Raw genomic sequence first — 13,153 nt, 5'->3', positions numbered from 1 at the left:
CACACTATTATTATACATTATTTACAGATTTTATATTCCGCCCTTCTCACCTCGCAGGGGACTCAGGGCGGATTACAGTGTACACATATATGGCAAACATTCAATGCCAAATTTTGACATACAAACATATACAGACATACACAGAGGCTATTTAACTTTTTCTGGTCGCCAGGGGAGCTATCGTTTTCATCACCCATCTGCGACGCTGATGAAGCACTTCTGCGTTCCCGCATGCGTCCCCGCTGGAATGCTTTGCTGGAGTCTTCTTTATGGCCTCATAAATCAGTTAATTTAGCCTCCCCACACTTTAAGGCGGTACCTTATTTTCCTACTTGACAGATGCAACTGTCTTTCGGGTTGCAAAGGTTGACAACAGGCTACACACAACTGGTTGGAAACCCACTTCAACCCGGGCTGGCTTCGAACTCATGACCTTTTGGTCAGAGTGATCTTAATGCAGCTGACACTCAGCCAGCTGCGCCACATTCCCGGTATTTAAGTGTATAAATATGTTTTATTTTTTATTTTAATGTCTAATGTAATTTTATATTTTATATGTTTTATGTCATACTGTGGCACTGAATTATTACCAATTTGGAAGTTGCTCTGAGTCCCCTTTGAGGTGACATAGGGCGGGGCAAAAAATATAGTAAATAAATAATATATAGGTCGCTGTGAGTTTTTGGGGTTGTATGGCCATGTTCCAGAAGCATTCCCTCCTGATGTTTCACCCACATCAGTGGACAAGTCTACATGGGACCACCAAACATAGCGCCCAAACACAAATCAAGGAACATAAAAGGCACTGCAGAGTAATTCAACCAGAGGATTCAGCCATAGCAAAGCTCCTGATGGAAGTCATTACCAGGTAAGATTAGGCAAGCTGCCACCCTAGCAGCTTTTAAGAAAGAGCTAAAAACTTGGCTTTTCCAATGTGCCTTCAGAGAGTGTCCATCCAAACCCATGTTTGTTAGTTTCCATCTACAGTTTGTTTACACGATGCACTTTCCTCTACCCCTTATGAAGCCCAAACCCCACTGCTCCCCCTGCTCGGGCTCCTCCTTTACAAATACACTTTTTCTACTTTCTATCTCACCCAGAGTTTTAACATTTTTAACATTTTATATTGCACATTTGGCCCGCCCTTCGTGATTGATTTTATTATGTTATTTTGCATTGTCTATTTTACTTTGTTGCATTATGTATTTTGTTGTGTTTAATTTTCTATTGTTTTGTATATTATTTTGTTGTATTATTTTTGGGCTCGGACTCATGTTAGCCGCCCCGAGTCCCCATTGGGGAGATGGTGGAGTGGTATAAATAAAGATTATTATTATTATTATTATTATTATTATGAACCCACCTGGACAGAGCATATTATTTGAGAACACAGAAATGCTGGACCACTCTTAACAACCACCATGTCAGACTACACAGAGAAGCCATTCAAATCGACAAGCATGTGGACAATTTCAACAGAAAGGAGGAAACCATGAAAATGAACAAAATCTGGCTACCAATATAATAATAATAATAATAATAATAATAATACTTTATTTGTACCCCGCTACCATCTCCCCAAGGGACTCGGTGTGGCTTACATGAGGCCGAGCCCAAACACAACAATACAGGCAATAAACAACAATACAAGCAATTAAAAATAAAACATAGACAATAAAATATATTACATTATCAATAAGACAACACAATTAAAAACAGTGGGGAGGCCAAATGTAGAGTTAAAATTGGAAATAATGTTGGGACGTAGACGAAAAGGTGATAGTGGTGTTTGTGGAAGGGCATACGAGCAGACCCAAAGAAATGTAAAATGCTTTGGAGGACAAGGTGCTATAGGATTGTTATTCCAGGAAGGCACACTGGAACAGCCACATCTTCAAGCTCCTCCTGAAGACTGCCAAAGTTGGGGCCTGTCTGATGTCTTTAGGGAGTGCGTTCCAGAGTCGAGGGGCCACCACTGAAAAGGCCCTCTCTTTCGTCCCCACCAATCGCGCCTGCGATGCTGGTGGGATCGAGAGCAGGGCCTCTCCGGATGGTCGAAGGGATCGTGTGGGTTCATATATGGAGATGCGGTCACGCAGGAAGGCGGGTTCCAAACCGTTCAGGGCTTTGTAGGTAAGAATCTGCACCTTGAATTGGGTCCGGTAAATGAATGTCAGCCAGTGGAGCTCCTTGAACAGAAGGGTTGACCGCTCCCTGTAAGGAGCCCCAGTTGGCAACCTGGCTGCTGCCCGTTGAACCAATTGAAATTTCCGGGCCGTTTTCAAGGACAGCCCCACATAGAGTGCATTGCAGTAATCCAGTCTAGAGGTGACTAAGGTGTGGACCACTTTGGCCTGATCCGCCTTCCCGAGGTACGGTCGCAGTTGGCGCACGAGTCTTAATTGTGCAAAGGCCCTCCTGGCCACCACCAGTTTTTTAAAAAAAACAGGAAACAATCAGGGCCAGCTAACACCTCCCAACAAAGGAGTAACCTGGGCAGGAAGCAGCCAGGCTTTGAAGCTATAAGGCTTTTCAATGCTAATCATGCTGGCCAACTGGAACATTCACACTTGCCTCAAATAGACAAGAGTTCTTCCTCCCACCCTGGGCATTCCACAGACTTGCCTAGTTTCCAACAGAACTCACAACCTCTGAGGACGCCTGCCATAGAAGTGGGCGAAACGTCAGGAGAGAATGCTTCTGGGAAACTGACAGCAACCCAGTGATTCCGGCAATGAAAGCCCTCGACAACACAAATAATAAATGCAGCTAGACCAAGAAAACGGGGAAAGAGCAAACACCAGGCTCCACTGCCTCAAAGATCCTCCAGGCAGGCAGGACACTCTGCCCAGGCTCAAGGACATGTCGCTATGTGAAGTACTTCCAGTAGGAAAAGCCCTGCAACAAGGCCCAGTTATAACTGCGAAGCTGAGGGCCACTGCTCTGTCGGGAGGGAGGGAGGAAGGAAGGAAGGGCAGGGCTCGGGACAGACTGCCTGAAGGCGAAGCGGGAGAGCCTTCCTGCCGGGCGCGGCCTTCCTTCCCTCTCTACCCCAAGGTCGCCACCACTCCCGCTCTCCCCGTCCGGGAAGCAGACATAACAAGCCTCTCACCCGCGCGTGGACCGTCCCCATCGCTCCGTAGAGCCGCTGTCGCCGGACTCGAGGAGCAAAAGCGGAGGAAGGCGATACCAGAGGAGTGTCAGAGCCGGACAGTGCTGGAGGGCGCCATGACAGGACCGCCGCCGGCCAAGCCGCGCCCCTCGGGCGCCTGGGATTGGTTGGGGCGCAGGCGGAAGAGGCGGGGCTTCGCTAAGCGAGAGCGAAACGGAGACCCTAGAGATAGGAAACTAAAGAGGACGAGAAGGGATTTGTTGTTGTATTGTCGAAGGCTTTCATGGCCGGAATCACTGGGTTGTTGTAGGTTTTTCGGGCTATATGGCCATGTTCTAGAAGCATTCTCTCCTGACGTTTTACCTGCATCTATGGCAAGTATCCTCAGAGGTTGTGAGGTCTGTTGGAAGTAGGAAAATTGAGTATATATCTGTGGAATGACCAGGGTGGGACAAAGAACTCTTGTCTGTTGGAGCTAGGTGTGAATGTTTCAACTGGCCACCTTGATTAGCATTTGATGGCCTGGCAGTTTTTTGGTGTGGCTTGTTAGTGCCTTTTCTAGATGTCCTAATCATCCACAAACCAGATCAACAATTGGGTTACACAGTTTACAGAAAACACACACAGATATCTACATAAAAGCTCCAACTATCACCCAAGTAAAAAAAGAAACACCATTAAAGTCTTGGCAGACCCTGCAAAAAGAATCTGCGAACCCCACCTCCTCCAAAATGAACTGAACCACCTAAACTGGGCTTTACAGGCCAGTGGATACTCCACCTCAGACATCAAAAGAGCTGCAAGACCAAGAAGCCATGAGAGTAAAGACAAAGATCCACCCAGAGGAAAAGTGTTCTTGCCATACATCAAGGGAACCACTGATCCCAAAGGGAAGCTGATGAGGAAACACAACATACAAACTATGTACAGACCCACCAAGAAAATCCAACAATTGCTACATTTGGCAAAGGACAAGAGGGATCCTCTCACTTCTGCAGGAGTCTACCGTATACCATGCAGCTTTGGACAAGTCTACGTAGGGACCACCAAACGCAGCATTGCCCAAACACGAATAAAGGAACATGAAAGGCACTGCAGACTACTTCAACCAGAGAAGTCAGCCATAGCAGAGCACCTGATGAACCAACCTGGACATAGCATTTTATTTGAGAACACAGAAATGCTGGACCACTCCAACAACCACCATGTCAGACTACACAGAGAAGCCATTGAAATCCCCAAGCATGGGGACAATTTCAACAGAAAGGAAGAAACCATGAAAATGAACAAAATCTGGCTACCAGTATTAAAAAACTCAAAAATTACTTGAAACTGCATTAGGGGGTCAGTATAGTAGACTCAATGTGTTGTCTAAGGCTTTCAAGGCCACAGTCACTGAGTTGCTGTAAGTTTTTTTTTGGGGGGGGGGGGGGAGGGCTGTATGGCCATATTCCAGTAGTATTCTCTTCTGACATTTTGCTTGCATCTGTGGTAAGTATCCTCAGAGGTTTGTTCAGAGGTCCCTCCCCAAAGATCTTAGACAGGCCCCTACATTGGCAGTCTTCAGAAAGAACTTGAAGACCTGGCTGTTCCGATGTGCTTTCCCAGAATAGGAAAGCTCCAACACCAAGTCCCATAAGCACTTTATTAGAACCAAGATTGCTGCACACCGCACACTGCACTTGCCCTATAAGCCTTATATGCCACCTGTCAAATCAGCACTTTTAATCCTGTACCCATTACTCTGGCCCGGCCCAGTTTTATTGTGTCTTAGTGTATTGTTTATTGTGTTGTCTACACTGCTTTAATTGTTTTTAATTTGCCTTAGGTTTTGTATTGTTATATTGTGTGTTGAGGCCTTGGCCTTTGTAAGCCGCATCGAGTCCTTCGGGAGATGCTAGCGGGGTACAAATAAAGTTTAATAATAATAATAATAATAATAATAATAATAGGCAAGTGGAGTGTATAGATCTGCAGAATGTCCAGAATGGGAAAAAAGAACCCTTGTCTGTTTGAAGCAAGTGCAATTAGCTAGCTTGATTAGCACTGAGTAGCCTTGCAGCTGCAAAGCCTGGCTGTTGTTGCCTGGGGGCATAAGTTGTTTCCTAATTAATTCTATCATAAAAATATGGTTATACCATAAAATATGGGGAAAAGTTGATTAAACTGCAAAAACTTGGTTTTGCAGGGCATCCTACAGCACATTTTGTTATAGCTTTTCAATGAATATTCATAGTCTCAACCAATTCAACATAGTTTGTGACAGCCACAAAAATAAAGTTTGTGAAGTATTACCACTTCTTTCAAAGTAAGGACCACACGATTAAATAGGAAATAGCACTTTCAAACCAGGAACAGAACGTTTTTCAAAATTTCTTAGATAGTGTTATGAATTACATTATAACAATCTACACTGACCCTATAATATGAATCTACATTGACCATATAGTGCTGTTTCAAACTGCATCATAGGACAGTGTAAATGGGGGCCACATCTAAGTGAGCATATATTAAAACCTATCACTCCACCTCATATCAGACCTAAGTCAGAAACAGCAGGAGGCGCTGCCTTATTTCTGCATTGCCCCTTTGCTCAAAGACTGAATCTACACAGCAGTGAACTGCATTATATGGCAATGTAGATGGGGCCTAAGAGGCTGAAGTTCTTGGTTGTGTTGACAGTTCACTGCCATCGAAATAGTGCATTTTTAAAGAACTCTATACACACGGATAAGCATTGAACTATTTCTTGGCATGCCCCTGCAGAAAATGCCACACGCATACTTTCCTTTGAAATGTAAAAATATGAAAATGGGGAGTGAGTCACGTTTTTTTGTGGCAGGGAAAGATAAAACACTGAACTAAGCCAATAAAATTGTGCAATAAACTTATCGCATGATAAAAGTTTGTTGTATCTACAAGGGGATGGATCTTAAGCCTGCCTTCAGGCGCCGGCCAGGAACATTTGTGACATTGCAACTGAAGGTTCTCCTTCATTGACCCCTGCAATCCCAAGGAAGGTGGATAACCTTTATAGGATTGATTTACCCTCATCAAGTTGGATAGCTAGACCGCCTATCCCTAATACGGTTATAGCCGAGGTAGTGAATGGTCAAAAGGGCAAGAAGTTAAATCCTACCCCTTCTGATAAAGAAGGAAGAAAGGTGGACGCTATGGGTAAAAAGGCCCACATGGCCGCTGGACTCTTCACTAGGATGGCTCATTATGCCACTTATATGAGCGCCTATCAGACTCATTTATGGAATAAAGTGATCCCATACATAGACCTCATTCCAGAAAACGAACAACGTTTCCCACGAGCATTCCACTCAGAAGCTCTACTTTTAGCAAAGTACCAAAAGGACTTCGCCAAACATATGGCTGAAACTGCTGGGAAGATTTTCAGTAACGCTACTTCAATAAGAAGGCATGCTTGGCTACGTGCGTCAGCTCTATCGGAGGACTGGGGAGAGTGGAAGGTTTATGCGTTCCCTCCGTTTCCCCTCTTACATCGGGTGGTATCGAAACTAGCCCAAGACCAGGCTCAAGGGATCCTAGTCACCCCATGGTGGCCCAGACAACCATGGTTCTCCCTAGTAATGGAAATGTCCCAAAGGATTTTCAAACCACTTCCTCAGAGGGAAGACTTGCTGACAGAGAAGGACGGCCAGGTGTTATACCCGGATGTCCAGAATTTGAAGCTAACGGCTTGGCGTATATTTCCAGCCCAGTAAAATTAATTATGGAAGCAGCCCAAAGACAATCCACAAGAAGATCATACATCTATAAGTGGTCGAGATTTTCGAAGTTTGCAGATGTTGCACAAAGAGGAACAATGATTGGTAATTGGTAGAGAGGCTTTCAGTATGCCTGTCTTATGAAGCTAAAGTATTAGGGGACCCTTAGTATATTACTCAATCAGAAAGGTAAAGTTCCATTGATTTCAACAGAAAAATATATATGTCTAATCCCAACAAGAAACAATCAAAGACATTTAACGTTGTCTGCTAAACATGGGTTTTTTGTCAGGTCACTGGGGCTTGGACTAAGAACTTCATTACTTAAGCCTCTGAAGTTGGGATCAAGTCAGGCTATAGTTTGGGAAAGAAATGAGCTTTTAAAATGCAATAGTCAAATACTTTCCCATATACTTGCACACCTATGTATGTAAAATGGGAAGATAGAGCCATATGCACTATTCTGAGCTATGGTAACTCAGTGCTATGGAATCATGGGAGCTGTAGTCTTGGAAGAACTTTTGCAAAGAGTACTGGTGCCTCAGCAAACTGCATCTCCTGGGATTCCACAGCATTGAGCCATGGCATTAACTTTATAATGTAGATGCAGCCAATAGGTTTGGAACAGAGTATGTTGGTCTTTAAAAACAATTTGTCCCCAGATTACAAAACAAGAGCCAGCATGGAGTAGTGGTTTGAATGCTGGTCTGAGACTAAATTTCATTTTTAAAAGCCCCGCAAAGTGCTATTTTCCATAGTCTATTAATTTATATCAGAATCATAAATATATATAGTTTTTGAGAAGCCGAAGAAAGAACCCTGGACTCTGGGCATAGTTTTTACGGGGACAGCACTAATCCTTTTTATGTGTGTACACACACACTTTGCACTCATTTCAACCTCCCCCCATTAGTAGTTATCTTCATTCTGCCTGGACAATTTTTCCCAAACAACACAGAATACAGCAGCAAACAACTCAGAAGCAGCTCAAGAGGCATTGATAAGATTTATAAAAAGAGAGGAGAGGGTTCTCTGAGGTGGTACTGTTAAAAGAAAGTATGTTATGATCAGTTTGCTGTTATAAGTAGACATGGGAAACAGTATATTTTATTTTGTTGCCTTAAAAAGATCAGTAATTGTAACAATACTTCTATTAATTCATTTTGGAAATACAGTCAAGATTTTAGAAAGAGTTAAGTACAACACTTTTCACAAAACAAACTGTTAAAGATAGGTCTTGGATCAAAAAGCACCAACATTTATATAAATAAATCAAATTCTGCACTATTATAGTGCACGGGGAGCCTTTTAAAGTAGTTCCATTTCTTCCTGAAACACAGCACTTCTTTTGGTTTTCATTAGCAAGTCACAACCAAAAGACTGCCTAAATGTTTGGACAAAATTAAATTTACTCAAAGTTGACAATTAAAATAATCTGAAATACCATACTTCCTGCTCCATCTGAGCATTAATGTTTTGCCAGTTTATAAGCAATCTCACAGGTAACAAGCAATCCCCTAAGCAAATTCTATTTGGTTGATGCTTTGACAGTTTTAACAAGAAGATAATTTAATACAATTATCATAAGAGAGCATTAAAACAGTCTTACAAGTATTTGGGGGGGGGGGGGGGGAGAAATGGGACACAAGTATTTATAACAATGATCTGATTTTTGAAAACAGGACTGAAATCTGGCACCATAAATAAATGTTCCTATCACTTCAAGCACTGAATTTGTGAAGTAAAGAATAACCATGTATTGCTACCAACTATTTCAGAGAGAAATGATTTGCTATATTCCCAACATGCGCTGTTCAAAATTAAAACAAAATTGAAAAATAGTATATTTTTCATTTTATCCTATTGACAGCTATGAGTACAAGAAACTTAAGGCCCTAACTAATAAATTATTGGCACCTTTTGACATTTTTGTCAATACAACCAGACTAAAAATGATTTGAATGTAACGTAACACAGGACAGAATGACTACTGTGATTATTTTATGGATTTCACATGCATTTCTCTTTTCAGAGTTTTGCTTTATACATTTCCTGTAGTTCTTGTAAATCTGGAAACAAATAAGAGCAAATGAAGCCTTCTGAGTTCCCAAAATTTCATGTCACGTAGCATCTGTGTATTAATTATGTGTCCTGATGATATTTTCAGTCATGTTCTTCCTTACTAGCTTCCGTTAGTGATAAAGGCTGTAAACTAGCTTCTCAAGTAGGATATTTTATAATCTATTCTTGTTTACTGGGAATTAATATAGCCCTTAAAGTAGTCCTTCACATATCCATCACACTGAAATCAGGGTTAGCTTTTAGCTTCTGTTAATTCCCAAAGTTATTCTGGGAATTACATGCTGTTTCAACAGAAAAACAAATGTTCTGTCAACAGAAACAGTGCTCCTACATGATGATTCTGAAAAAGGATGCCTTGCAATAGGGAGTGTAACCAAGATGATACTTTGTATCCATGCAACACATTTAGACATAAGGCAATTGAAAGGATTCAAGAAACTTCCAAAATGTTCCCATATGCGACATCCCCTTAAGTACAAAGTGTTTTTCTTAAGTGCTAACAGCATTATAAAGACAAATAGAAGAAAATCTATTTTAAAAGTTAAATATGATAAAAATCTATATTTTTCCTAAGAGTGCTTGTCCCAATATGAGCAGAAGAAGGTTCATTTTTTCCCTGCTGAAACATCTTGTTTTGGGCAGACAGTGATCTATTGCACTAGGATCTTTTTAATCCTAAAACAGTTATCAGGAATCTAGACCAGAGCTGCACATTGATCTTTCCACACACGATTCCTCCAAGGCAATTAGTCATCTATTGTAAACAAAGTCTTCCAAGAGATTGTTTGGCAAGATGCTAGGAGAAAATGTGCCTCCTCCACTGAAATTTGCTTATCTGATGCTGCGGTTTGTGAATTAGTCTTCAGAAGCAGTCTGGAAGCTCTTCTCAGAGGAAGAGTCAAAATCTACTTCCACCCCAGTTTCTTCAGGATTTATGAAAAAGGGATGAATAGAGGCAAATCCTTCATTTAAACCACCTGCAAGTTCCTTCTTAGCTGATTCTTCACAGTAGGGAAGATCCCAGAGCCACTCCTCAAGATGTGAAGAAGAATGGGATATTTTAGGAGGGCAAGAGGATGACAGAAGATTTGTGTTCACTGGCTCAGTCTGGCATTTTCGAAGCACCATATCACTTTCTTTACTGCAAAGGAAACAGATAACAATTTTTCAGCAATATTATTTTTTGGTTATACATAAAGATGGGGTAAAGTCCCCATGTGTGCCAAGAAATGGCTGAAAATATATTTTTAAACAGAAAAATGTTCACGAAAGATCTATCTCTATGTAGTAAAAAAAAAAAATCCAATGAGTTTCAATGATCTGCAACATCTATATATATAAAAATGCTCAGTGCATAATGAGTACCTTATAAACAAAAGAACCAATGAACAAAATCACACCAAATCTGGCAACAAAACGTCTCACTACACAAGGAGTGACCATCACTCAAAAAATAATGATTTTGTCATTTGGGAGTTGTAGTTGCTGGGATTTATAGTTCACTTACAATCAAAGAGCATTCTGAACGCCATCAACGATGGAATTCAACCAAACTTGGCACACAGGACTCCCATGACCAACAAAAAACACTAGAAGGGTTTGGTGGGCATTGACCTTGGGTTTTGGAGTTGTAGTTCACTTACGTCTAGAGAGCACTGTGGACTCAAACAATGATGGATCTGGACCAAACTTGGCAGAAGCACTCAATACGCCCAAATATGAACACTGGTAGAGTTTGGGGAAAATAGACCTTGACATTTGGGACTTCACAGTTCACCTACAATCAAAGAGCATTCTGAACCCCACAAACGACAGAATCGGGGCAAACGTGCCACACGGAACCCCCATGACCAACAGAAAATACTTAAGGCCATCCAGTCCAACTCCCTTCACCAGGGCAAGAAAACGTAATCAAAGCCCTCCTGACAAAGAGCCATAGATATAGATAGATAGATAGATAGATAGATAGATAGATATTATTCACACACAGAGAGATATAGTATCATAGATTTGAAAGGGACCCCTAAAGAAGGACAACTATATGTCACATGTTCCAGAGTAGGCAAACCAGACACTCTCCACATCAACACTGACAAAGAAACAGCAAGAAATACTGTTTACCCACAAGCATAAAGAAATTATATATATTAGAAACCAACACTTTCTCATTATTTTATTTTCCAGATCAACAGACTGGGCAACAGCAACGCGTGGCAGGGGACAGCTAGTATATATTAAAAAATCACTGTACTGAATCTACAAAAACTTGCACAGGTAAATCGACTTTTCTGCTTCCTGTCCCTGTCCCTCAAACTTCTGTGTCCTCCGAAAAGAGGCCACTGGATGTAGTGAATGTGGGACCTCTCCATCCCACTCAAATCCCTTAATCCACAAGAACTTTTAAGGGTTGAGGGATCATAGAATCATAGAGTTAGAAGACACTTCAAGGGCCATCCAGTCCTGCCACGCATCCCTCTTTTCCCCTAATGATTTTGATAAAACCAAAAAGCAGGTATCTGGCTACTTGCAGTTTTGTATTTTGGGGGAACTGCAATCCACAAGTGAGTCCCAGGGATTTAAAATCACACTTCATATCCCACAAACTTTTTGCTGTTGTGTACAAATGCATCTAAAACCTCTTAAATTCTTACATCTAACGATTTTTCATTTTTTTTTTGTTTTCCTTAAAGGAAAAATGCAGCTCATTGCTCTGATACTTTCATTTGAGCTATGATAGGCAAGGCAGAAAAACAGGGTTAGATGTGATACTCAAGAAACACAAACATGTATCTTGTTTTGTAGTTAGCAAAAAATCCACTTGCAGACATCACTTAAAAAATTAGTAACTGAAATAATACATGAAAGGACAAAATATACAAGCATTGCTTTGTAATGCTATATATCCAGACTATATCTCACCATTATATACCCAATAACAGGGCCAAAGTGCATGTAAATAATGTATATGACTATCTTAAAAAAAACAGATACCTGTTTAAAGTGAGGAAAAAAAGCTACAATGTGTAGAAAAGGTTAAATGATTTGTCCCAACAAAGCACATATAAGCAACATGAAATATACCTGGGAATACTTAGTAGTCTTTCCCTTGCTTTGGAATACACAGTACCCATAATTTGACTGAGTTGCTCTTGCATCCATCGCACATCATCAGGAATATCAGGAAACCAGTCAACTAATCTGTAGAGATAATAATGTTTCAGATTTGTGAGAAAAGCCATTTGAAATCAAAAGAGGAAACAAACTATTCTTCTAAAGTTGCTTCTTGACTACATTATGTTTCATTTCAGTCCTTTCCAGCATTATTTCTGGTCGTGTAATGTGTTTACTTTACTATCATTCTCTTTCTACAAAAATAGTTTTTTGGGAAAAATAAAACCAAAGATACCTCAAGTGAACAAAGCTGTTGAAAAATAAGCTCCTTTTTACAAAATCGTTTTATGCCTGTGCAGCTCACTTTTCCTTCTTATCATTGCTCCAGCTAACAGGGGTTTTTTTTAGCCACAAAGAGAAGATGGTGAAGGGGAGTATGGATAAGTACATATTTTATGTCAAAATATGGATCCCTTCTACACACAGGCACAAAATGCAGCTTGGCATAAAAATATTGGTTCCAAGCTGCATGGTGGCCACAAAAAGCTTCCCTAAGCCACTTCCATGGGTGGACACCAGCCCGACAGATTACCTGGGAAGGAATCCCACTGGAGCATTGCAGCACACCCAAATATCTGGGAGTCACTCTGGACCATGCTCTGACCTACAAGAAGCACTGCGTGAACATCAAGCAAAAAGTGGGCGCTAGAAACAATATCATATGAAAGCTGACTGGCACAACCTGGAGATCACAACCAGACACAATGAAGACATCTGCCCTTGCACTATGCTACTCTGCTACTGAGTATGCATGCCCAGTGTCGAACACATCTCACCACACTAAAACAGTGGATGTGGCTCTTAATGAGACATGCCGCATTATCACGGGCTGTCTGCGCCCTACACCACTGGAAAATTACACTGTCTAGCCAGTATTGCACCACTTCACATCCGCCGGGAAGTAGCAGTCAATAGTGAAAGGACCAAGGCAGTGACATCTCCAGCTCATCCCTTGTTTGGGTATCAGTCAGCACATCAACGACTTAAATCAAGAAATAGTTTTCTAAGATCTACAGAGACACTCGCTGGAACACCTCAGCAAGCGAGAGTC

The 13,153-nt window shown here is 41.4% G+C and overlaps 2 protein-coding genes across 2 annotated transcripts in view; both read right to left on the bottom strand.

Annotated features, from left to right (window-relative positions):
- SAMM50 (SAMM50 sorting and assembly machinery component) overlaps positions 1-3,269 on the bottom strand; it is a 28,459-nt gene extending 25,190 nt beyond the window's left edge. Inside the window, exon 1 of the mRNA XM_060778163.2 lies at positions 3,113-3,269. Coding sequence (XP_060634146.1) covers positions 3,113-3,133 — 21 coding nt within the window. The 5' untranslated portion in view covers positions 3,134-3,269. The remainder of the gene's footprint in view (positions 1-3,112) is intronic.
- A 4,651-nt stretch (positions 3,270-7,920) lies between these two features.
- The window catches only part of LOC132776475 (1-acylglycerol-3-phosphate O-acyltransferase Pnpla3-like), a 33,402-nt gene continuing 28,169 nt past the window's right edge, over positions 7,921-13,153 (bottom strand). The window contains exons 8-9 of the mRNA XM_060778164.2: positions 12,013-12,129; positions 7,921-10,072 (exon numbers count right to left, since the gene is read on the bottom strand). Coding sequence (XP_060634147.2) covers positions 9,787-10,072; positions 12,013-12,129 — 403 coding nt within the window. The 3' untranslated portion in view covers positions 7,921-9,786. The remainder of the gene's footprint in view (positions 10,073-12,012; positions 12,130-13,153) is intronic.

The sequence above is a fragment of the Anolis sagrei genome, chromosome 5 (genome assembly GCF_037176765.1).
Source record: "Anolis sagrei isolate rAnoSag1 chromosome 5, rAnoSag1.mat, whole genome shotgun sequence".
Classification (NCBI taxonomy): Eukaryota; Metazoa; Chordata; class Lepidosauria; order Squamata; family Dactyloidae; genus Anolis; species Anolis sagrei.
The sequence above is the reverse complement of the archived record's forward strand: the minus strand, read 5'-3'. Positions and strand labels throughout refer to the sequence as shown.